Source organism: Macadamia integrifolia, chromosome 13 (assembly GCF_013358625.1).
Source record: "Macadamia integrifolia cultivar HAES 741 chromosome 13, SCU_Mint_v3, whole genome shotgun sequence".
NCBI classification, from domain to species: domain Eukaryota; kingdom Viridiplantae; phylum Streptophyta; class Magnoliopsida; order Proteales; family Proteaceae; genus Macadamia; species Macadamia integrifolia.
In genome coordinates, this window is record NC_056569.1 from 18,550,562 (window position 1) to 18,576,519 (window position 25,958).

Sequence of the window (25,958 nt, forward strand, 5' to 3'; positions counted from 1 at the left end):
CCCCCCTCTCGACAATTCCAAGAACGTTTGAGCTTACTAGGTAAGCTCCTTACAAATTAATCAGAAAAGAAAGAATAAATATATCATATTAGGGCCATCAGGAGGCGTCTCCTTTCATTCTTTCTAGTTGGAGGTAAGATTCCAGAACTCTTTACCCCCTCTTCCTCCATCCCTCATCACCCCCTTCCCTGCTCATCGTCTTTTTCCCCACCATTTTTTCTGTAACCCTGCCCCATCCTTTCCTACCAATGCAACCTCATTTCCCTGCTCACTTACTCTCCCTCCCCGCTTTAACGGTAGTTTTAATTGTGTTCCCGGCCAAATCTTTGCCTAATTTTTGCTTAAAGTACTTGTGAAATCTTTTTTAACAACACCTGGTTAGCAAAAATTGGACTTATAGTTGAGAAGATATGGGGGTAAAAAAGGATCAAAAGGAAAGAGATGAGAAGAATTAAAAATAAATACATAAATAAATATATAATAATGTGATCTGATCTGAGTCAGATCAAACCTATCTCTACCTATAACCCAAACTAATCTGGACCTGGATCCTCTCTAGTGCCCTAGTGTCCCTAGTGTCCCTAAAGTACATTAAATGACTGGCATGCAAATGCTCAGACACGCACCTCTCATCATCTGATGCACATTAGACGCACTGCACACTTGAGAGGATTTGATTCCAGCCAACCCATGCCTAAACCCATCCCAACACATAAGTCACTACTCCTTGCCCATGCCCCACCCCTACCATGCTACAGGCCAGCAGCTTGGGCAGGCCGGCAAACTCAACAACTTGCATGCCCCGTATGTGCCTACATGTGCAGCCTCATCAACCCTGTGCTACATCACACCTCACTAGTCATCCTCTCCTCATGCCACATCACTCTTTCCTTTTTCCCTAAACATAGGGACAAGCCAAGTACCCAAAGAAGCAAAATAATGCTCTACTTGGCCCCAAGACAAGAAACCAAATTTACGTAACAACCCTTCTAACTTTGTAGTAGACAATCAGGGGCCGTAAGCCAATCCCCATAATACCCCTCCCTTCTCCCTTTTTAACTATAAAAAGAAACGCCGCCCCAACCCCATCTTGCACAAGAGAACTCTCTCTATCTATTCAACTTCATCTTCTCGCCTCACCCCATAGTCCCCCCCCCCCTCTCTCTCCTAATCCAATCCCTTTACTTCCTTGCCCCTCACCATTTTCTGCTGTAGGATTACACAAGCGCTACACGCACCTGAAACACCACCAAATCCCTTCTCTTCCTCTTCTCTTTGGCAGCAACAAGACATTAATTCCTGCGATAAGAACAAATTTTAACTTTACAAGTTCGTAACAGACGGTAGCAAATCCATTCTTTCTTGGCGATTCGATTAGGCTGTTCCTTGGAATGGGTGGACTTGGCAATTCGGTAAGGCCAAACAAATTAAATACACATTTCAATTTCCTCTCAAGTATATCTTATGCTTAGTTAGTTCTTGCCTGAATTTTCAATTGGGTTTTTTCTTTTCTAAGTCTTAAAATCTCTATCTGTGGTTTAAGATATTTCTTGAAAAAGAAAGGACAAAAAATGGGAGGATTTATGCTGTAAAAAGATGATGCTCCACTGCAGCTAGTTATGGTGGTAGTTCTATATCAACCATATGTGAGAAGAGTGAGAGAGAACTCAATTTTCTCTTCATTCCTTCCCATTTCAACTCTCATTCATCCGTGGTAGAATGTCAGGGTTTTGATAAGCAGTGTTTGTTTGTGATCAGCTGCGTTGGATTTCTGAGTTCTTAAGGAGGAGAAACCTTCGCAAAATGGCGTGATCAGAATGTGTTGGGACCATTCCATCAGACCACCATCGTCCCATCAAATTTAGTAAGGGTTTTATCATTTATTTAGTGTTAAACTCGATGAATGGTATAAGTTTACGTACCTTCTACGACTGTGGATCAGGTTTTCGTATGAGGATCATTCTCGTATGGGGTTCTTCATATGGTCTGATTCACACAAATAGAATCCACCTTAGAGTTTATCTTTGGATGAATTCTGTCTGTGTGGATGAGACCTGTACAAGAATGATTGACCTGATCCACTCTCACCTTTTACCTGTACAAGAATGATTGACAGAAAGAGAAAGCATAGTGCGAATAGTGGTGGGCTTGACCATGGGACTGAATGTCTCTTGAAATTCGATTCCCTGCTATTGGTGCAAGCCCTTAGCTACAAGGCGGGCCTTATATCTTTCCAATGAACCATTTGCTTTTCTCTTGGTCCAATAGACCCATTTACAACCAACTAGATTCATTTTAGGACCAATTACCATTCTACATCAGGGCATTGAATTCATGTGCCATTGCTACACCACTCATGAAATTTATTAGCATTAGTAAAACATGTGGGTTCCGCAGGTACAGGGATGGCGGTGTGTGCTTGGATCTGGGCCACAGGACCATGAAATGGCCATGTGTTAGGGGTGGGGGTGGGGGTGGGGTGGAGGGGGAGATGTGGTTGATGTTGGGCCAGGTAAGGGTAGTGGGGTGTGGAGTTGTTGGTAGTAGGCGAGGAGGCATACAAATCAAGTATACTCTGAGTCCGCAATGGAGGGGTATCCATAGAAGAAGAGGTGCGGGATTGAGGGTAGGGGGATTGAGGGGGAGGGGGTGGATGTGGGGAAGGTGGCAGATAGACAGGGGAGGGACGGATGGGCATGGAAACCCACGGAGGAGTTACAGGGGGTGGCGGGTGAGTGGCTGGTCCCAAAAGAGATGGTTTGGCAAAGGGAAAGGAGGTCTTGTCTCACCAAACATGGCGAGCTATATACAAGCGATGGTCCATACAGCAATACCGAACATGAGGTGGACTATATCCAAAAAATACACAAGGAATAGAACGAAATTGCATTTGTTTTATGGTCGGAGAAAGGAAAAACACAGGCATCCAAACACTCTCAGGTACTTATGATCAAGGTCCCTATTATAAACAAGCTTAAATGGGGAAATGTTATTTGTCACACAGAAGGGCATGCTGTTGATGAGGTAAACCGTGGACTCAAAAGCAAAATTCCAATAGCAGTGCATGACAGAGTTATGCCCAAGAATTGTAAGGCCTGTTTCAAATATGTGGCCGATGGTGCCTCTCAACCGTGCCTTGTTGCGCATGTGTGTGAGGACAAGCCAATCAGTGAGTGACGCCTATTTGGCAAAGAAATGTGGGAGGGTTTGAAATTCCCCACCCTAGTCAGTCTGAACATATTTGGTTTTACAATTAAATTATCACTCAACTAGTGTTTGAAGACGAAAAATAGAAAATGCTTCAAATTTAATTTTAGAGGATAAACCAAATAAATTTTGTGCAATCATCAACAAAGATAATAAAGTAACAATGACCATCAACCGACTAGAAAAAGGAAGGTCCCCATACATCTGAAAAAATAACATCTAAAAGAAAAGAACTACGTGTATGCGTCTCTGACAAAGATAAACGAGAAGCCTTGCCCAACTGACAGGCAGGACAAAGAGGACATAATTTAAGAGAACTACATGGAAGACTATTATTACTTATTATTTGATGTAGCACTCTTTCATGGGGGTGACCAAGACGCTGGTGCCAACCATCAAAAGAGGTTAGTTCCACAAGACTAACTGAGGGCGATGGAGAGGAAGAGATTGGAAGGGTGGAGAGATCCCCTTTATTTGGCCTTGAGAGTAGAGTACGCCTAATTTTCAGATCCTGCACAAGAAAAAAATGGGTGAAATTCAAAGAAAACATTATTGTCACGAGTAAACTGATTAACCGAAAGCAAAGATTTGGATGGAAGGTACATGCAAGACATGAGATAAATTAAAAGAGCGGGAAGGAGAAGAAAAAACATTGGATCCAAAATTGGAGATTAATAACCCCTTACCATTGCCAACTTAGAGATGATCCTGACCGGTATAAGCCTCAGAGGAGGATAGGTGATGGAGGTCGGGGGTAACATGGTGTGTGGCTCCCATTTTGGGAAACCAGGTAGTGTTATTGGTGGGAAAAGGGTTGGGAGATGGGTAGGTGTGATAGGCGGCAAGGTGGGGATATGGAGAGTCGGCGGGATTGGGCGAGGAATAGGTGGTATAGGGGGCAGGTGGGTGGTTGGTCGGTTGGGGACAGTAATAACATGTAGCAGCCGTGTGGTTGGTCCTGTTGCAGATTTAACACCAGAAACATCCCTATTGACCGCAACCACCACCCTACCACGGCCCTGGCCATGAGCACGACCACAGCCACGGTTGGAACAGCCACTTGTAGCGGGGTCCGGTGAAGAATCTTTGGTGGAACTACGCTGGGCTGTATTTGTAGTGGGGGCACCATTAGAGTTAGTAGAGTCGGCAATAACTAACTTGTTCATAGAAATGCCATGTAGAAACTCATGGCTTAGAAGCATGAGTGAAGATCCTCATAGGAGAGTGGCTCATTGCGAGTGAGCAGGGAAGTGACAATGTCGCGGAAGTCAGATTTGAGGTCAAGATAAATATACATATTATAGTCATTGGGAGGCAGTGGATTACTAGCATCATTAAGTTTATCAGAGATGGTTTTTCCCCATTGCATGAACTGGGAGACAGTTGCATCGGGCTTTGGAGTTAATTCTTGGTGGGCCATCTTTAAGGACATGATACAAGATGTTGATGCAGAAGAGAACGCATTGGCCAAGGCGTCCCAAATATCATGGCTTGTTTTTTTTTTTCCCAACAATCAAAGGAAAAACTTCCTCAGATAAAGATGCAATAAGGAGAATCCGAATCATGGAGTCCTGTTTTTGCCACACCAAAGCTGCAGTTGGATCGGTGGGGCAAGTGAGAGTGCCATCGATGTAGCCTAGGTGATTCTAGCCATCAAGAAATGGCTCAAGCTAGTATGCCATAAGAGCAAGTTCATGGAGGTGAGCTTCAAGGAGGTGTAGTGATGGGCCTGGTTGATGGAGGGAGAGAATGGAGTAATGGAGGATAGGACGGGTGGTGGGTTTTGTTGGATGTCTGGAGAGGACGATGGTGTAGCAGCCATGGGGTGCACACAACTCATTGGAGTTGGAGCAGGGAGGGAGGGATAGAGCTCGATGGAGCTTGTTATGCCCTTAATACCATGTTAGATCATGAAACTTGAATGAATTTCATTGATGATATGAAGGGGTATTTATACAATGATACTAGTTAGACTTCCCATACATGGATTCAAAATAAAAGGTAAACTAACCTAAATACAGATTGTATTCTCACAATATGAGTAGGAGAATATTTGAGAATATTTGATATCATCTAAAACTAGAAGGTATGACTCATGCAATCCAACCCATGTGGAAAATGTGACTAACAATATGAGCATATCAAATATTTGAGAATATTTGATATTATCGATAACTGGAAGGTATGATTCATTCAATCAAACCCGTGTGGAACATGGGCAAAATGTGATATAATTCTTATGCTCAATAAGTGAGAAACGATCAAAATCAAAGGTACTTTTTTTCCGCTAGAATATCATGTATATTAAATATAAAGGAGAAAAAATAACAAAATATGATACATCAAGAAGAGAAAGAGCAAAGCAGCCCAAGCCTCAACCATCCAAAAAACAGACTAAAAAAACAAAACCAACTAACTTGATCTAGAACGAGACGGCTAGAGGCATCAATCTCTAAATCCATCTTCACCAGCACTACCTAGGCTAAAACCGACGATGAGACTTCAAACCGAGCAGCTGATTTTGACAGGTAATCAGCAACTGAATTTGCTTCCCGAAAATAGTGGGTAATTTTCCACTCCACCACTTCCAAGAAAGGCAAACAGTTTAACCATCTTTGACGAGCTTACCATGGGGTTTCCTCTTAAGAAGGAGAAGAACAACCGCTTCTAAGTCACACTCAATCCAAAGGCGTTGGATTCTCATATGATGAGTAGCTTCAATCCCAATCATCAGCGCCAAGAACTCCGCCTTAAATTTCGTTTGAATGCCTAGGAACTTCCTAAAATTAGCGACTACCCCTGCCTTATCATTTCTGAAGACACCACCTGCCCCAGATTTCCCTGGATTACCAAATGAGCAACCATTTGTATTTAGCTTCAACCAACCAGGCTGAGGAGGACACCAGAAAATTTCAAAAATTTCTAGAGGTCTACTCCTCACCCCTAAAAACCCCAATCTTCTGGCACTCACCAGGTACAGAATTGAGATGGCCAACCCTGTGTGAATCAGAGACTGTAAGCTTATTTCATTTCTCAGAGCACCAAAGCATTGCTCAACTGATTTTCTTGTATCATCATATTTTCTACCATTCCCCTCCAGCCGGAGAAAAAATGGAACCAGAATAAAACCCTTTAGCCAAACCCCCTTGAAATAAACCTTCTTTGCCTGGGCCTTCCACCATGCAACCAATCTATCAACCCCATCGAATATAGGCCAATGCCACACAGAACACACCGCGAGGGAACTACGACCCCTCATTTTTTCACATTATCATCCGTAGGCAATTTGTTTTTCACCAATCTCCATCCAAAAACAGATTGCCTTGGTTGTAGTTAAGATTTCCAAATCAAAGAAAACCACCCCACCTTAGGCGACTCCCATCTCATCTTCTCCCATGTTGATTTAATGGTAAACACTCCAGAAGAAGTTAACCCCTAGTGACACACATCCTCCAAGTCAGAAACTACAATATTTTTTGCTTGCGCAAAAATATTAGCAAGACCATCAAAGGTACTTTCTATGGCATAAAATTTTGAAATTTCCAATGAGGTTAGGAATGTGGATGGGTACCGTGGGTCCATGTTTGGGAGGTCATTGGAAATTTCCTACCCTCCTTTGACATTGCAATCAACAGAACCCTCAAACAAACATATTACATAAAACAAATGGAGAACAAATTCTTGATCATGAAATTTGTAGCTCGATTTATTTTAGAAATCCCAGTCGATCTCATGATCTATGAACGAAGGTTGTTGAGGCCAAAATCTTGAAGTAAGAAGATCAACCTCACTTTTTATCCGCTGCTGAATTTACTTTTCTATAGCAATGGGTTATCTTCCAAGAGATGGAGTAAATTCCATGGAATCGACTGATTTACCACATATAAAGCAACAACATTTGAGTCTGAGTCGACCCATAGAGACTAAATGCCAGTCTTTTCCATCTTTAATCCAATGAGAATGCATTCAATTCAGAAAATTTACTCTTGTTAAAAGGTAATGAAAAATTCAACATATTGTAAGAAAATATGAATGGTTAAGTTATTGAGCACTTAACTAGAAAATATTTTAATTATTGAAAAAAAAATTAATATCAAATGCTAGAAATCCTTTCCTGATTTTTATACCATAGAAACTTGTTGGAATGACACCCTTTTGTTGCTTGATACAAAGTGTTGGACTAAAAAATTGGGGAATAAATAAATAAATCAATAAATAAAATAGAGCAAAAATCATCTATTTTCCATAGATAAGAGATCTATTTCGTGTGGCTTCAACCATTTTCATCCATGTGGAGGTATCATTTTCTAAAGTTGGTCCATTGTTGGAAAGGTCCTCTACCTATTGGTTAATCTTGCGTTAAAGTCATGGTCACACCTATCGTGTGACTCAACAAATTAGTACTTTTATGCTTTTATTTGTAATAACTGAAATGAAGTTACCTTGAAACAACCAAGTTTGATTTTCCAAACAATTTTCAACATTCATATATTTATTTAAGAGAATTAGATAGATTTAAAACGTCCAGAATTGATAGATAATGATATGGATGGTTCAATAACATTTGAATGCCAACAGAACTGCATCTGGATCCTCTCCAATGGTTGGTCTATGTAGAGAGGCATTCGACGGTTGGGAGGACTTGACCATGTGATGGGATGTGTACCCGAGTTCTCCTAGCTGCTGGAGACAATCTAGATCCAACAAAGCTAGCATAAGGTATGTATTTAGCGGAAAAAAGATCCTCTCCAGTTATTGGGCAGCCCAGCAATCCAACGGCTAGGCTGTGTTAGGATGCATCTCTAAGTCCGCTTATAATTGGATGACTAATTGAGAACTAATTAGGTGACCTAGCTATTGGAGAAGAGCCGGATCCATATTTGAGAGAAATATGGATAACCTTCTTTTAAATGGGCTATAAAAATAAGATGGAACAATGTTCTCTATCTGGAAGTATATCTCTCTCTTCTCATCCCCATAATTGTCAACTCTACCTTGAGTATGATTCCCTTCCGTGGTTGGGTGTTTCCTTATGGCATAAGCTACACTCCCGGATAGGAAAAACTCTTCAAATAATATAATGTTGGTAAGGTGACAAGCTGGCCTCACTTAACCTTGTCCTGGAACCCACTTATGAAAGGGATGAGAATAGATTTGAATGCCATCCAGCTGGAACTGTAACCGAAGGATGAGAGAATTAAGGGGGGCATTTCTTCATTGCAAATTATTGTTTTTCCTGTAGCGGAATATGTGTGGGGGAATTCTAATGAGCACATTTATGTGTGAAATATTAGGTAGTAAAGCATGCATTTTTACATACTTAGAATGGAGCTACCTTGGGTTTTTCTTTCTTTTTGCAGGTTTTGTATTTAAAAGGCCTTAGGGATTATCGGGTGTCATATCTACAATTTTACACGTAAAGAGGTCCCGTTTATTTCCATGGCTATGAAGAGGACAAAATTTTGAGCAACTTGGACGTGTTGCATTAAAAGTACACATTCGTTTTGACACCCATACACACGATTATTCTTTTCGGGCCAAAAAAATGATAATGGACCAGAACCGAACCGAGATGCAAGCCCAGCCCTTCTACAGTTGTCCCAAAGGTACAAGAGACATTCCAAGATTCCAACAAATATGGAGGGACCCACACACTTGGGCACTACACTCTCTCTCCTCCCTCTTGGATGATTTTAAAGATTCCCTATCTTTTCGGAGAATTTTTTGAAGATCTCTCTCCTATTATAGAAGATGTCCAAATCGACCAAAGCAAGGGAAGAAAATCGTCCAAGAGGGGCTTTTGCACAAGATTGAAGAAGAGAGAGAAAATAAAGAGAAAAATAGGAAAAAAAAGGAAAGAAAAATCGTGGGAACCTTTTCTCCCCTACTTTCTCTCCTACCCTCCACCTCATCACACACAATCTTAAGAGGGATCTCCTTTGGACGTTTTCCTTTTTTCCCCTACTTTCTCTCTTTTTTCCCCTCTCTCCCCTATTCCCTATAAAAGGCAGTTGACCAAGGGGAGGAGGGCGTTCTCCGTTTGGTTCTCTTGCTCTCTTTTTCTCTAGTTTTCATTATGCTCTCTCTTTAGTTCTAGCTTTTAGTTTTTTGCTTCAATTTTTATCGTTCATGCTATTCAAGTTATTCAAGTTGTAATAATTTTAATTTACTAGTTCAAGGCTTAGATTCAGGTGACAAGAACAAAGCTTTGGAGCATCTCTTTTCAAGTGCAAGCTTTTCTTCAAGATTTGTTTTCTCCAGGCCTAGCAATTTCAGATTTGGTTTATTCTAGATCTGATTTTTAGGGTTGGTCGTATATCAAATCAGTCAAGTTTTTAATTCAAGGATTGAAGTTCAGGTAAGTAGGCTTCTATATAAGTGTTCTCACCCCCTTCTCATTCCCTTTTCTTGCTACCCATTCATTCTTAATTTAGGATTTTAATTTTCAGTTTTACTTTGATGCTTTCCCTTTCCCCCAAGGTCCTTGGCTAGACTATGTATTGGCTTTGCTCCTCTCTAGTAATGGAACCATCCTTTTACTTTAATTATTTATTTTGCATCCCTTTCCCTAAAGCTAAGTAGAAAAGCCCTTGTAAGAGTTACTCTCTGGTCAAGTAAGGAAGCTCGTATTATTTATGGTGCATCCCTTGGGCTAATTAAAGAAACCTACTTGTGTGCCTCTCTCTAGCTCTATTTCTTTTATTTTATTTTATTTTAGCACTTTCATTTTACTTTTTCTTTATTGCTTTTTAATTTTTTGCTTTGAGTATTTAAATTCCTAGATGATGAATGGTTAGGTTTTTAATTTCAATTGCAATTCCAATTTCCCTAGTTGGGTTGGTTAGGACGTTCATTTTAGATGTTTCTGTTTTAGGGTGGTAGTTAGAAGTAGATCACAAGCATTAGTCCATACACTTTCACGTTACTACAAGAAGCTGAAAATAAAGTGGTTGCCTCCTTGTGTTCGACTCGTAACTACGATAATCCATACACTTGCGGTTACTTTTAAATCTCAAACAGGTTCCTTTCTTTTTCTTCTCTTTTCTTTGGTTCCCTGCTCCCATTAGCCCTCCTCCTTAGCCCCCAACATCTCTCTCTATGCACCCTGATGAGGAAAAATATGTCAACTTCCTCAGCACGGCTGTAGCGTGTATGCAAACCTGAACAAGACTGACCCACCACCACGGCCTCTATCAGGCTGTGCTGCCCCCTCGATCTCCATCATGTCGTGCTGTCACCTCGGCCTCCATCAGGCCGTGCTGCCACCTCGTCCTCAATCAGGTCGTGCTATCACCTCGGCCTCCATCAGGCCGTGCTGCCACCTCGGCCTCCATCAGGCCGTGCTGCCACCTCGGCCTCAATCAGGCCGTGCTATCACCTCGGCCTCCATCAGGCCGTGCTTCCACCTCGGCCCGACGTCAACAATAAGGTTTCCAGAAACGTGTTTTCGTCAACCCCTACACTCAAGGAACGTAATCCCTATTGAGAAGGACAGGATTCTATCCACTACACGTCATCATAGATGTCACACGGTTGGCCTATCCGAGATAAGAGGCTTGGAATATTCCCAGAATCACAGAGCCACTCCCCTTGAGGACTCCACGCCTACACAGGACTCTTCACGATCGTCTCCCACTCTCCCTCTATCAGCAGCCTATAAATACCAAGGTAAGCCTCCATCATGGGGGATCGATCACTCACTTCTTTTACTGGAAAAGCTCCCTTGAGCATCTGCTGTGGAAAGATCTGACTTAGGCATCAGAGAGTCCCCCATCAGGTCAGCCCGACTCTCCCCTGTCATCTCTTCTATGCAGGTCGGCCAAAGCACCAGGAACTGCAGGGAAGATCATCCAATCAATTTTTGCTGCATTAGATTAGCGCCGTCTGTGGGAATTATTACAAAAAGTCACCTTGGACCAATACAATTAAGGAGCGAGAATGTCGTTTCTTCAACGACAACGAGAGCAAGATCCACTCGTGAAGTACCACTTGGACGTCCCCATTCACCACCAATGGCAGAGCAAGAAAACGTCCCAGCAGAGACCCCTCCACAAGGACCCCAGCAAACCAGACCCAATGCACAAGTTGCTCAGGGAGAGGGGGATCAGTGCGAGCAGAACCCTCAACTATCTCATCATGTCCCATCATCCTGGGTAACTCACCCGAACATAGAAGAGTAGATGCAGAGTTTGCAGTTGCAGGTATTAGCTACAAACGCACTGGTGCGGGACTTCATACGTCAGTTAGGCTCGGCACTTCCTGTGCCGTGCAATAGTTCAGCTCAGCCGCATAGGCTTGTTCCGAGCAGACATCTCAATGATGAATCTCCTGACAATAGTGTCACCCCTTAATCAACAGTAAGAAGGGGGTCAGCCAGAACTTCACGAACTGTTCATTCGGTACCACCCCACTCTCGTACTGAGGGGCACAGGCAAGGTCCTGTCCCCACCGAGAACAGGAGGGCCCATCGTTCCACGCATCACCGGAGCCCAGAGACACATGATACTCATAGATCCCCACCCCAGGTAAGAAGATGCCAACTGTCGCCTCAAAGACTCAGTAGAGGAGCGCGTCCCCATAGAGAAGAACGTGAAAACTACCAGAGGTCAGCTCAGCAAGATCGACCCCACTCGGGTTAGGGCTCGCCTATCAGGCTGACCAGAGGCGCACCACAGCAAGGCCAGGATCAGCCTGGTGGTCACCAAGGCCAAGGAAGAAGCCCCAGAAGAGGCAAAGGGGCATGTTGATCTCTGGATCTCTAAGCCGAGGAGAGAAGAGACGACCTAGAGAGTCGCATGCGACTCACTGAGTGAATAGAAGGAATGCAGAGGCAGGGCCACCCGATTGACATAACTGTAACTCTGGGACGAACTGATAGATGCCGAGCTGCCCTCAAATTTTGTGATACCTGTCTTTAATGGATATGACGGCACCACAGATCCCTATGATCATCTGCTAAACTATAGCTCGGCCATGGTGGTTCATAGTAGGTCAGGCGCCGTTCTCTGTTGAGCTTTCACAGCCTTATTAAAAGGAGCTGCGCTGGTGTGGATGTCAAACTTATAGCCATGGTCCCGTAGCTATGAAGAGCTGACTAGAGCGTTCCTCACACGTTTCCAAGCAAGTATGAAGCAGAAGCAAACCACACAAATCGTGATGAACATGAGGCAGGGAGCGAGGGAGACTGTAAGGGAGTTCCTTGCCCGATTCACCAAGGCAACACTAGAGGTAAAAAACCTACCGGATGGAGTGGCGTATAGCACGTTGTGCAACGGGGTAATACACCCTAATCTGGTTCAGTCTCTGGCCCTCGACTTACCGAAAATGATGCCCGAACTGTTGAGACGGTGCAATCAATCTGCCAACATGGAGGAGGTTCTGGCCACCCGAGGAATAGCTGACAGGGGTGATCAGGCGGAGAAGGAGAAGAAAAGGACTCTAAGACCTAGGGACGACTCTCGCGAGCCGAAGAAAAATAGAACAGATCGACCTCTTGACATAGCTGAACCTGAGCGATATGAACTTAATCGTTCTCGAACAAACCTGCTCTTAGAGATCCAAAATCAGAAGTACTTTCGCTAGCCCAGGCCAATGAATGCTAAACCAGAGGAGAGGAAGCCCAACTGGTATTGCCGATACCATAGATGTTGGGAAACATGTCCACACTCCTTGCCATGTTTTGGTGTTAACAAACAAACATACATCTTTAACTTGATTGTTAAAGTGTGATTAGCTTGAAGAAACCCTTAGAAGATCGAAGGTCGAATCAAGACATGAAGCTTAGCTTAAAGACATGAAACAGCAAACAAGAAGGAAAGAAGATGAAGGGCTAAAGAATGGAAGATTCGAGTGAAGAAGAAGACCACTAGGATAGATTAGTTATTTTTAATGTAATTTGTAATTTCCACATACTTATATGCACTCATCTCATGCATGTGCATTGCATCATATTAGAATGACCATAGAGCATGCCTTGACTAGGTATGGAAAGTCTCTAAGTGGTGTGGAACACACAGTAACCTAACTCAAGGGTATTTTAGGGAATCTTAAAGTTAGTATCAGGAGACGAATCCTTCATAAAAGCTGTAGTAAATTGAGTTGTGATTCCAATGCAACTGATCTCAAGTCAATCCAAGGTCGGATCAAAAAGTTATAGTCAAAACAATGGTGACTGGTCAGTATGACAGAGCATGTCATGTTGGCGGTCGACCGGCTAGAAGCCCCGGTCGACCGAAACCACCCGAGACCATAGGCGGTAGACCGTCTAGAAGCCCCGATAGACTGGACATTTCTGAGACCACAGGCGGTCGACCGGTTGAAAGTCCCGGTCGATCGGTGCCTGTCTGGAAGTACTCCAACGGCTATTTTTTTGCCTACAACGGCTCTTGNAAAAAAAACCCAATAAGATTTTTTGACCGCTTTTTTGACCGAATCCTTAAATTAATCGTCCGAATTATTCCGAATAATTCTCCGTCCGAATAATTCCCGAATCCGAATTTGCTAACTATGCCCGAGACCATAGGCGGTCGACCATCTGGAAACCCCGGTCGATCGGACCTGTCCGAGACCATAGGCAGTCGATCGGTTGAAAGTACCGATCGACCGATGCCTGTCTGGAAGTACTCCAACGGCTATTTTTTTGTCTACAACAGCTCTTGGCGATCGACCGGCTACCGATGGCGGTCGACCGGTAGACCCAGAATATGTCCGTTAGAGCTTGATTCCTTGCCTAAAATGCTTCACTAAGTTCACCTATAAATACCCTAATCACTCTTAATTAATTATTCATTAAGAAAGAGCTTTAAGAGCATTGTTGCAAGCATTAGAGAAGTTTATTTCTACTTGAGTTATTCTATTACACAAATCCCAAACAAGAGGCTCAAGTCTTAATCAAAGTCCTCTACTCTCTCCTGTGCAAGTCAAAGCCGTAAGAGAGGACTTTACAAAAGGTGCATCACTCATCATTTATTATTCATTCTCATTGGCACCACACTTGAGGTATTCCTCTTATTCCACTATTTCTTATTTTTTGTTTTTTTATAATTCTAGACTGTACTTAGGATTGTAAGGATACTCTTATCCTAAAAAGAGAAAGGTCTCTCTCTACCTCTAAAAGAGATTGTGAAGGTGTCTCTCTGCCTAGAAAGGAGATTTGTAAGGATACTCTTATCCGTAAAAAGATTGTAAAGGTTTTCTTCCCTACCTACTGTACTGAAAGGGAGAACTAGTGGAATACCTTACAAGAAGATTCTTATAGGGAGTGGACTAGACTCGAATTGAGTCGAACCACTATAAATCTTGTGTTGTGGTTGTTCTTATTTTATTTACTCCGCATCGTTTTTAATTTGTAGTCACACTTGTGACCTATACATCGAAAAGAGTTAAATTCCACTAGTATAACCTATTCACCCCCCCTCTAGGTTATTTCACTATATATCTATATGATTTCTTTTTTAAGTAAATGGTAAGAAAAGTTCCCATACATGTAGGCTCCATTTGGTTGCAATGGGAATTTAAAGAGAAGGGAAGTGAAATTTTCATACTTTAAAAAGTAATGTTTATAATCATTATCCCATGTGATTGTATAAACTACTTGAATTTTTTAGCCATATTTGTAATGATATATTTTACATGTAATTTTTATTTTACATATAATAGCAAAGGGTTTTGAATGCAAAGTAAAGTGAAATTTTATAACCAAATATGGAATGATTTGAAGTCAATGTTAAAGTCACATGGAGTAATGATTATATATATTTCTCTTTTAAGTATGAAAATATCACTTTCCTTCCCTTTAATTCCCCTTCCAACTAAACATAGTGTTAAGTTTGTCTCGAATTCTTGACCCGTTTTGAAGATTGACCCGATCCGACATATTTTGGTGGTGACCCGAATGAGAAATTTTTTGAGATCTATGATGGAAGCAGAGGGCTTGGGCCAAAGCCCATCACTGATCTCGTATGGGAGTGCGGGGGCATAGCCCCCGCGGTATGGTTCAACCGGATCGACCGTGACCCGATGGGTCGAACCGCGATTTGGAGTATATATATAATGTACTATTGCTTATTGAGAAAGTCATTGTATTCCAGGGTTTTCACGTAGCTAGGGTTTCAGGGTGAGTTTTTCCTCATCGCTACTAGGGTGTAATTTCTCTTCTGCATAGTGAATCATCTTTTTCTTCGCCCGAGGACGTAGCACACCACCCTGGTGTGTGAACCTCGTTAAATCTCTATCGTACGGATCTATTATCTCTTTATTATTCGTGTTTCTTAGTGTTTGATCTAACAAACTGGTATCAGAGCTCTGGGTTACTTCGATCCATGGCTTCAACGAAATACGATATTGATAGGTTTGACGGCAACATCAGTTTTAGTTTATGGCAGGTTCGAATGATGGTTGTTCTCACACAGCAGGGTTTGAAGAAAACCTTATTTGGGAAGGCGAAGAAATCTGCAACTATGTCCGATGATGATTGGAACGATTTGGATGATAAAGCCCTTTCAGCTATTCAGTTGTGTCTTTCGAATGATGTTCTACAAGAAGTTCTCTCAGAGAAAACGACTGCAGAGTTATGGGCGAAGTTAGAGAACCTCTACCTCACCAAATCCCTCACCAATAGGTTGAGATTAAAGCAACAACTGTATACCCTTCATATGGGTGAAGGTACTTCTATTAAATCCCACATATCTGAGTTTAATTCTATTGTTACTGATTTGAAAATAATAGATGTTAAAATAGATGATGAAGATTTGGCCCTATTATTGTTATGTTCTCTGCCTCCATCTTATAAGCATTTTAGGGATACTATGATTTATGATAGAGAGACAATATCTATTGAGGATGTCAAAACGAATCTGCAAAGCAAGCAGAAGATTGATGATGAGTTGACATCTATCAATAAATCTGATGGTATTGGTTTGGTAGCTAGAGGGAGAACGAATGAAAGGGGTTCAGATGGTGACAAAAAGAAGGCTAGATCAAAATCTAAGCACAAGAATTTAACATGCAATTACTGTAAGAAAAAGTGGCATATTAAATCTGAATGCTATAAGCTTTTAAATAAGCAGAAGGCAGGTGGTGGTGCTCAAAATCAACAGAAAAGAGATGATTCTGCAGAAGCTAGTATTGCTGAAGACGAGAGTGAGTCTGATATGCTTTTGGTGACTGATGATAAAGTTAGATCACAGGATGAATGGATTCTTGACTCTGGTTATTCCTACCGTATGTGTCCCAATCGTGAATGGTTCTCCACATACGAATCAGTTCGAGATGGAGTTGTGTTGATGGGAAATAATGCTTCTTGTAAGACTATTGGAATGAGAACGATCAATATTAAGATGTATGATGGCATTGTCAGAACCTTGTTTAATGTCAGGCATATCCCTGATTTGAAGAAGAATCTCATCAGTTTAGACACTCTTGATTCAAATGGGTGCAAGTATACAGCTGAAGGTGGAGTCATGAAAATCAGCAAGGGTGTTCTCTTATTGATGAAAGGAATCAAGATTGACAGTTTGTATGTGTTGCAGGGTACTACAGTCACTGGGTCCGTTGCAACAGCTTCATCATCTATGATTGAATCAGATGTCACAAATTTATGGCACATGAGGTTAGGCCATATGAGTGAAAGAGGGATGGCATCATTAAGTAAAAGGGACTTGTCGTGTGGTCAGAGTACAGAAGCAATGGAGTTCTATGAGCATTGTGTGTTTGGGAAGCAGAAAAGAGTTAGTTTTAGTACTGCTATTCACAGGACTAAGGGAACTTTGGACTACATTCATTCAGACCTATGGGGGCCCTTCAGGGTTGCTTCAAAGGGGGCTGGTGCATGATGCTTGCTTACTTTCATTGACGATTTCTCTAAGAAGGTTTGGATCTATTTCTTGAAGCACAAAAATGAAGTATTTGTCACTTTCAAACAGTGGAAGAATTTGCTTGAGAAGCAGACCGAGAAACAAATTAAAAGGTTGAGAACCGATAATGGCCTAGAGTTTTGTGAAGGTGACTTTAATGAGTTCTGCAAAAATGAAGGTATTGCAAGACACCATACAGTTGTTAAAACACCCCAGCAGAATGGAGTGGCAGAGCGTATGAATAGAACCTTGTTAGAAAAGGCGAGGTGTATGTTATCAAATGCAGGATTGGGCAAGGAGTTCTGGGCAGAAGCAGTTAACACAGCAACCTTTTTGGTGAATCGATCTCCTTGCACACCTATTGAGTGCAAGACTCCAGAAAAAGTTTGGTCAGGTAAATCTGCAGACTACTTAAATTTAAAAGTATTTGGATGTCCTGCTTATGCACATGTAAATGAAGGGAAGTTGGAACCTAGGGCTAAGAAATGCATTTTTCTTGGGTATGGATCTGGAGTGAAAGGATACAGGTTGTGGTGTCCTGATCCAAAGTCTCCAAAATTTCTTATTAGTATAGATGTTACTTTTGATGAATCTGCTATGTTACATCCTAGGAAAGAAGCTCCTATTCATTGTGATGAAGGTCAAGAAAAATCTAAAGAGAAGGTGGAGTTTGAAATTGGTGGTTCATCTTCAAACAAAGCACAATCTACTTATTCCAGCTGCCTACTTTTACTGAAGGAGGTGATGCTCAAGAGAATCAAGAAGAAGAGCGGTACAGCATTGCCAAGGATAGACCAAGGAGGAATATTAAACAACTATAAAAGTATGGGCATGCTGAATTTGTTGCTTATGCATTGTCTATTACATATACAAATGAAAATAGTGAGCCTGCAACATATTTTGAAGCTGTTGCTTCAATTGATTCTACAAAATGGTTGATTGCCATGAATGAGGATATGGAATCTCTTAATAAAAATCAGACTTGGGAACTTGTGAAGCCGAGAACAGGAAAGAAAATTGTTGGTTGCAAATGGGTCTTCAAGAAGAAGGAATCTGCCTCAGGTGTTGAAGATGCTAGGTACAAGGCATGTTTAGTTGCAAAGGGCTACAGTCAGGTACAAGGAATTGATTTTAATGATGTTTTCTCACCTGTTGTTAAGCATAGTTCTATTCGTGTCCTACTTGCTTTAGTTGCTATGTATGATTTGGAGTTTGAGCAACTTGATGTGAAAACAGCATTCTTGCATGGTGAACTAGAAGAACAGATTTATATGCATCAACCTGAAGGGTTTGTTATTGAAGGTAAGGAGGACCATGTATGCTTGTTGAAGAAGTCCCTATATGGTTTGAAACAGTCTCCTAAACAGTGGTATAAAAGGTTTGATTCAGTTATGGTTAGTTTTGGATACTCCATGTGTCAATATGACTGTTGTGTTTATTTCAGAAAGCTCTCTGATGGGTCATTCATATATTTGTTGCTTTATGTTGATGATATGTTGATTGCAGTAAAAGACAGGAATGAGGTCAATAGTTTGAAGGAACAATTAAGTTCTGAATTTGAGATGAAAGATTTGGGGGCAGCAAGGAAGATCCTTGATATGGAGATCAAGAGGAATAGAAAAGCAGGAAAATTGTGGCTATCTCAACAAAAGTACACTGAGAAGGTATTGAATCATTTTGGCATGAAAGATGCCAAACCTATAACTACTCCTCTTGCATCTCATTTTAGACTTTCAACTGCTCTATCACCTAAGACAGATGAAGAGGTGGAGTACATGTCACGTGTTCCATACTCTAGTGCAGTTGGCTCCGTTATGTATGCTATGGTTTGCACTCGTCCTGACATTTCACAAGCTGTCAGTGTAGTGAGCAGATATTTGTCATGTCTAGTTAAAGCTCATTGGGAAGCAGTGAAGTGGATACTTAGGTACTTGAAAGGGATCTCTGGTGTTTGTTTGGAGTTTGGGAGGAATGTTGATAATTTATCTGGTTATGTTGATTCAGATTATGCAGGTGATCTTGACAAGAGGAGGTCACTCACAGGCTATATATTTACTCTTGGAGGAAGTACAGTTAGTTGGAAAGCTACTTTACAGACTATAGTTGCATTATCTACTACTGAAGCAGAGTATATGGCAGTGACTGAGGCAATTAAAGAAGCTATTTGGCTTAGAGGTTTGTTGGGAGAACTCAACATGGATCATGGGGTGACTGTTGTCCATTGTGATAGCCAGAGTGCTATTCACTTGACTAAAGATCCAATGTATCATGAGAGGACAAAGCACATTGATGTTCGGTATCATTTCATAAAAGAGATAATTGTTCAAGGTAATATTCAAGTGTTGAAGATTGGTACTGAAGACAATCCAGCTGATATGTTGACTAAGCCTTTATGTGTTGGTAAGTTCGAGCATTGCTTGAACTTGGTGTTTGTCGTGTTTGAGTTCAGCCCTTTTGGAGGGCTATTGGAGAAGATGAAGATATTAGCTATTTGTTTATCTGTTGGAGGAGAATTCAAGCCAAGGTGGAGATTTGTTAAGTTTGTCTCGAATTCTTGACCCGTTTTGAAGATTGACCCGATCCGACATATTTTGGTGGCGACCCGAATGGAAAAATTTCTGAGATCTATGATGGAAGCAGAGGGCTTGGGCCAGAGCCCATCACTGATCTCGTATGGGGGTGCGGGGGTGTAGCCCCCGCGGTATGGTTCGACCGGATCGACCGTGACCCATCGAACCGCGATTTGGAGTATATATATAATGTACTGTTGCTTGTTGAGAAAGTCATTGTATTCCAAGGTTTTCACGCAGCTAGGGTTTCAGGGCGAATTTTTCCTCATCGCTGCTAGGGTGTAATTTCTCTTCTGCATAGTGAATCATCTTCTTCTTCGCCCGAGGACGTAGCACACCACCCTAGTGTGTGAACCTTGTTAAATCTCTGTCGTACGGATCTATTATCTCTTTATTATTCATGTTTCTTGGTGTTTGATCTAACACATAGCCATAGGGATTTTTAATTGGATTTTAGCTCAACTCATCAATAAAATGATTGTGTGAATGAGTACAATGATAGTTAGTTAAAACAACTTTTAAATGTTTTTTTTTTTTTTCATTTCTGAACTGAACTCAATTTATATAGAAAAACGTTAAAAATAATAAAATAACAAATAAAAAAAAGAGAGAGGGATAGGTATGCCGCCGATATCAAGTATGCTCATTGTTAGCACCAATAGGAACACATGATGGAGTATCATTCAGGAAGGATATGAGGGTCATTTCAGAAAAAAGGAAGAGAGAGATAGACACAACGGGTGCTAGCATACTTGATATCGGCGGCATACCCAACCTTTTCCCTAAAAATAAAAAGGAATCGTATAAACATTTTGTCATTGTTAAAATAATATAATATTATATGAATTTATAATTAATACATCAAATATTAATAAGAAATGAGTTGTTACACAATTTATGCCACTTTTTTTGGCTTTTTTAGTTAAGTATTTTTCAAATCTAAACATTTAATATCTACTGTAAATATTTTTTTTTTAATCATTCTCAAAATGTTTGAACTTAGTTTTTACCATCTTATTTGAATTCTAAGAGGTTTTAAACACTCCATACCGTTCAAACTTTTTTTCCCACTCCCGTTTAACTATGGTACAATGCGGTCAAATTATACCTAGGTGCTGGAAACTTTTTTTCTTTTTGGTGGGGGAGGGGGGGTTGTTTAAAAGTGCTGAAACTATTTAACAAGTATGTACACTAGAAATCCATATTAATTAAGAGTTAATGATGTTCAGCTTGACCAGTAGCTTTCCTCTATAAGACTCCCACATGGAAATGGTGACATCCGCCTCATAGAACCCATGACACAAGCAATAAAGCATATCAACCCTTTTCTACTCATGTAGATCACATGACAGGCAACAAAGTCATCCTTTTTCTAGCTCTCCCCCTTTATTGGTTAAGAAATCAAAAGAAAAAAACTCCACAACAAAACGACTTATTCCTACACTTACAGCTGAATCCAGCTATGAGGGATATCTGAAGAGGATACAAAAAGATAGAACTCAAACAGCTAAGCACCACGATAAACATAGGAAGAAAAAAACAATTCCTAAACCACTCTTTGCTCAACCAAAGATCTTGACTAATGGAGACTCCATGAAAGATTAGATTTTTTTTTTAGGTAAATAAAAAATATATTAAAACAAAGAAAGAAAAGCATAACCTCATGCCATAAGGGCATGCCAAACAAAGTGGGGATTAGATCTTTACATGGACATGATCTGTGAGGTTAGCATTTTTGCTCTCACGCCCAACCCACTCTGATTGCAGCTAAACACGCCAACTTCCCACCCCCCCCACCCTCACCCCCAACCCACTCGTGAAACACACACAGACGGAAACATGAACATACAGGCAGAGAGAGAGAGAGAGAGTGAGAGAGAAGTAATACCTTAGAAAAGAAGGCAAGCATGGTAAGATACTTGAGGGTTTTGAAAAGCTTTCTCAAGGGATAAAAGAAGCTTAAAGCCCAGGACCGAAAGATCTTCTCCCGCTTCTTCTGAGGAAGCTCTGAAAATTTGTGAAAGTAAGGGAATTTGGTAGACAGGCAGAGTGTCCCACATAGCAGAGAAGTTCCCAACCTTGTAGACAACAGCCATAATGATAAACGAAGCAGAGGAACCGATGGATGCTTCAGTGTTTCTCCTATCATCACCCCAACCTACATAACATCCAAAATGTTTATTCTCCATTAAATTTGTAATCATCATCATCAGAAAATAAAAAGACAAAGTTTTCCTTCACCTCTCCGTAAAAGAAGAGAGGGCCTTAATGTGATCCCTCTTTTCTCCCTGTATAGATGGATCATGGTGAACCGATGCCTATCCACTGTGGTCTAAGAAAAACTCGGTCCATAAAAGAACATCGTATTTTATATGAATAGTTCTTACGTGTTGATGGGTTCCAGCCATGGATGCACAAGTTTTGTAAAACGTGCGGACGGAGTCGTGAACGGTGATGTCGCCGGAGATATTGATAGATGGAAGAAAGGTATCACAAATGGATAAGAGGGATTCCAATTGACGTGAAGATAGAGATTTAATGTGAGGGGTGCCATTGAAATTGGCTTTCTGTTTTGATTGTGAAATGGTGGTATTGGTGACGACCTTGTTGGCCTCTCTCACAGAATGATCAACTTCTTCCATGAGAAAATTCGAGTTCTGGGCTCTTAATTTCATGCAGGCTCCATTCTCACTGGTTGAAGAGTGCGAAATCTCTAGAGAGAGAGAGAGAGGTGATGAGCATTGGAAACGAGAAGAAGAGGTGATGAGTTAACAGAATTTTCTATGGATGGCATTGAATGAACTTGGAAGGAAAGTAAAGCCAAAGCCGAGGTGGTCGTTATCCTTTAGTCTTTTTTTGTCTTTCCAATTAAGCTTTCCATTACAAACCAACTGGCACAGATAATACTAATCGGATGGTAAGTAATTATTACGGGATTAGCATTATTGACCAAGACTAGCTGTCGGCAGATCTTTTTTTTCTTTTTTTCTTTTTTTTTTGAGAGGAATCTATACGCTACCCTGCATCTTATACGGCAAGTCAGTAACGGAGAGGAAAATGGTATTGTTGTGACTAGATGTTTAATGAGGAGAGAGACTCTGAGAAAGAAGTGTACACTTACAACATATATTTCCCTTTCCTTAAAAAAAAAAATTATATTATTGTGTTTTTCTTTTCATCACCATTTTTTTCTTTTTTACTTCGGTGTGGTGATCGTGTATGGGCTTTATAGCTTTGGAGGTCATAAATTTGGTGTATCATAGGATGGTATATGCTAGGTTGAATGTATGCATAGCCGAAGGATTTTGGTGAATGCTCACGTTTGAAACTTAGTGATCCGATTTTTTTTACGTTGTATGGATTCAATAAATTGTGTGGATGAGAAAAATTCTACTTCATTGGTATAGATTGTGTAAGTTCATGCAAGATCAACGATGATTAGGGATAATAATATTTATCGAGGTTGATGGTAGATAAAGAGTGCAAAGATTAGGTAAATTTGATGGTGTTGAAGGGTTCATGTTTCTCCTTAGGACCTTTCAATAGCCATAATGTATGACTTCACCTTATAGGAATGTCTTGTGTAAGAATATTCTTACACAAGAGGGATGACCAAGACTAGCTCTTAGGAAGAAATCAGGCTAAACAAACAGGATTATGGAAGATGAGTGGCTAGAATTAAGGGATTTGCAATACGATCTTGTTATATCCTTGTAGATAATACTCTTTGTGTGGTTATTGGGTTGGCAGATCTAGATGAAGTCTAGGATAAGCTAGAGAGCAAATACAATTCCAGATCACTGGCAAACTAGTCGCTTGTGAAGAAACGATTATGACTTTCTGATGCCAGAGGGAGCAAATTTTGGGTGTACTAAGATAAGTTCAATAAGATATTGATTGAGTTGTATTCTCTAGATGTTAAGATTGAAGAGGAAGATATGACAGTTCTTCTTTTAGCTTCACTACCTCCTCTTTTTGATCACATTGTGACTACACTTTTTTCGGTCTCTTAGACTTAATCATGAAGTTTTATTGTTTTGCAAATGAATGAGATATGACAGAAAAATAGCAATGACAATATATTAGAGGAGGATAATGCTTTGGTTACAATATGTGGTCAAAGTAGAGGCAGGTCAAGTGAAAGATAGAAGAAGTTCGACATAAATAAGAGTTTCTCTAAGTCGAAAGATCTTCATAAAATAATTTATTATTATTGCGATGAAGAATATCATTCAAAGAGTAATTGTCCAAATAATAAGAGGATAAAAAGGAGAACAAAGTGTGGTGAATGAATTTGGATAAAAAGGATTAGGAAAACGATTAATTGAACTAGGTCAGAATAGGTCCTGACCCTGATCGTAGGTCGCCCACGTGGCATAATCATAGACCCACTAGGATTAGGGATCCTAGCTGGCCAATTTTCTATAAATAAGAGGGTTTGCTCACAAAGCAAAAAAGGTTGTTGACCTAATCTCAAGAGATCTCTCTTTTCATATTCTCTTATGTCTCTCCCAATTATGAGTAATCTCTAAGGATCTCCATTACAATCCTTAGATTTGAAGGGTGGAACATTGCCTAGCGAGATAGTTGTGATCCTTCATTCGTCGTTGTTCTTGCAGATCAATGAGCAGTGCAATCCAATCCATTCTGTTGCGAGGAAAGCTACATCAAGGTAATCTTTGATCATCTAATCGTTTTCCATTTTACATTGGTATCAGAGCTTGTGTTCTTGGTTGCGTTGCCCATCTCCACATATTATCGTGTCTGATTGTGCATAAACACACCGTGCCTTACCATGTTTTGTGCTTCATGTGCATAATTGCAGTTGCCCATTGATCCTATGATCGTCGCCTTCAAAATTGAAGAACCTGTAAGATTCTGCTCTTTTGTTATTGGGGAGAAAGGGGGGGATTAATGATTGAACTTAGATAAGTTCAACAAGATATTGATTGAGTTGTCTTCTCTAGATGTTAAGATTGAAGAGGAAGATATGACAGTTCTTCTTTTAGCTTCACTACCTCCTCCATTTGATCACATTGTGACTACACTTTTTTCGGTCTCTCAAACTTAATCATGAAGTTTTATTGTTTTGCAAATGAATGAGATATGACAAAAAAATAGCGATGACAAGATATTAGAGGAGGATAATGCTTTGGTTACAACATGTGGTCAAAGTAGAGGTAGGTCAAGTGAAAGATAAGAGAAGTTCGACATAAATAAGAGTTTCTCTAAGTCGAAAGATCTTCATAAAATAATTTATTATTATTACAATGAAGAATATCATTCAAAGAATAATTGTCCAAATAATAAGAGGATAAAAAGGAGAACAAAGTGTGGTGAATGAATTTGGATAAAAAGGATAAGGAAAACTGTTAATTGAACTGGGTCAGAATAGGTCCTGACCCTGATTGTAGGTCCTCCACATGGCATAATTATAGACCCACTAGGATTAGAGATCCTAGCTAGCCAATTTTCTATAAAAAAGAGGGTTTACTCACAAAGCAAAATAAGGTTATTGACCTAATCTCAAGAGATCTCTCTCTTCATATTCTCTTATGTCTCTCCCAATTATGAGTATCTCTAAGGATCTCCATTACAATCCTTGGATTTGAAGGGTGGAACATTGCCTAGCGAGATAGTTGTGATCCTTCATTCGTTGTTATTCGTGTACATCAACGAGCAGTGCAATCCAATCCATTCTGCTGCGAGAAAAGCTACATCAAGGTAATCTTTGATCATCTAATCATTTTCCGTTTTACATTGATATTAGAGCTTGTGTTCTTGGTTGCGTTGCCCATCTCCACATATTATCGTGTGTGATTGTGCATAAACACACTGTGCCTTACCATGTTTTGTGCTTCATGTGCATCATTGCAGTTGCCCATTGATCCTATGATCGTCGCCTTCAAAATTGAAGAACCTGTAAGATTCTGCTCTTTTGTTTATTGGGGAAAAAGGGGGGTATTAATGATTGATTATATATTTTAAATAGTAATGATTGCAATCCTTGAAACCAAAAAAAAAAAAAGTAATAATAATGATAGATTTGTTTAAAACAAACTTGAATAACTTTAGTTTAAATATTATTTGTGAAAAGTATCCACTGAACAATTTTATTTTTTATTTTTAATAATTAAAAGGGGAACAATCACTGTGAGACCAACATATATATGGTTCTTTGGTTTTGGCAACTACTACAACACAAGAAGTTATTCACCCCATGGGTCTTTTCCCCTATACTTGCCCTTCGTTTAAGGTCATTGAGGCTTGTTTTCCTTTGTCGCTACATTTGTGCGGCTAGTGCCGCGTATCTATTATCCCTTGTGTT

At 40.5% G+C, this 25,958-nt stretch overlaps 2 protein-coding genes and 1 long non-coding RNA gene across 3 annotated transcripts; 1 reads left to right on the plus strand and 2 right to left on the minus strand.

The window, feature by feature from the left end:
- The first annotated feature begins 1,161 nt into the window (after nucleotides 1-1,161).
- Nucleotides 1,162-7,922, plus strand: LOC122058599. The gene is made up of 3 exons (XR_006133853.1): nucleotides 1,162-1,412; nucleotides 1,759-1,864; nucleotides 7,786-7,922. It is a non-coding gene; the product is annotated as an uncharacterized LOC122058599 (long non-coding RNA).
- Nucleotides 3,322-5,108, minus strand: LOC122058598 (mucin-2-like). Its single transcript, XM_042621232.1, has 2 exons — nucleotides 3,894-5,108; nucleotides 3,322-3,718 (listed from the first exon to the last, which is right to left on the minus strand). Exons 1-2 carry the CDS (start codon nucleotides 4,407-4,409, stop codon nucleotides 3,386-3,388), a joined length of 849 nt encoding a protein of 282 aa, XP_042477166.1. The 5' UTR covers nucleotides 4,410-5,108; the 3' UTR covers nucleotides 3,322-3,385.
- Nucleotides 7,923-21,371: 13,449 nt separating the features above from the next.
- LOC122059072 (long-chain-alcohol oxidase FAO4A-like) lies at nucleotides 21,372-22,549 on the minus strand. Its single transcript, XM_042621771.1, has 2 exons — nucleotides 22,018-22,549; nucleotides 21,372-21,788 (listed from the first exon to the last, which is right to left on the minus strand). The coding sequence occupies exons 1-2, from the start codon at nucleotides 22,303-22,305 to the stop codon at nucleotides 21,372-21,374; spliced, it is 705 nt and encodes a 234-aa protein (XP_042477705.1). The 5' UTR covers nucleotides 22,306-22,549.
- Nucleotides 22,550-25,958: the final 3,409 nt, after the last annotated feature.

Coding starts and splice junctions, on each gene's coding strand:
- LOC122059072 (XM_042621771.1), bottom strand. CDS start 22,305: ATGAAATTAAGAGCCCAGAACTCGAATTTTCTCATGGAAGAAGTTGAT. Junction 21,789..22,017: donor TGGCTGGAACCCATCAACAC/GTAAGAACTATT, acceptor GATGTTATGTAG/GTTGGGGTGATGATAGGAGA.
- LOC122058598 (XM_042621232.1), bottom strand. CDS start 4,409: ATGCTTCTAAGCCATGAGTTTCTACATGGCATTTCTATGAACAAGTTA. Junction 3,719..3,893: donor TCATCTCTAAGTTGGCAATG/GTAAGGGGTTAT, acceptor TTTCTTGTGCAG/GATCTGAAAATTAGGCGTAC.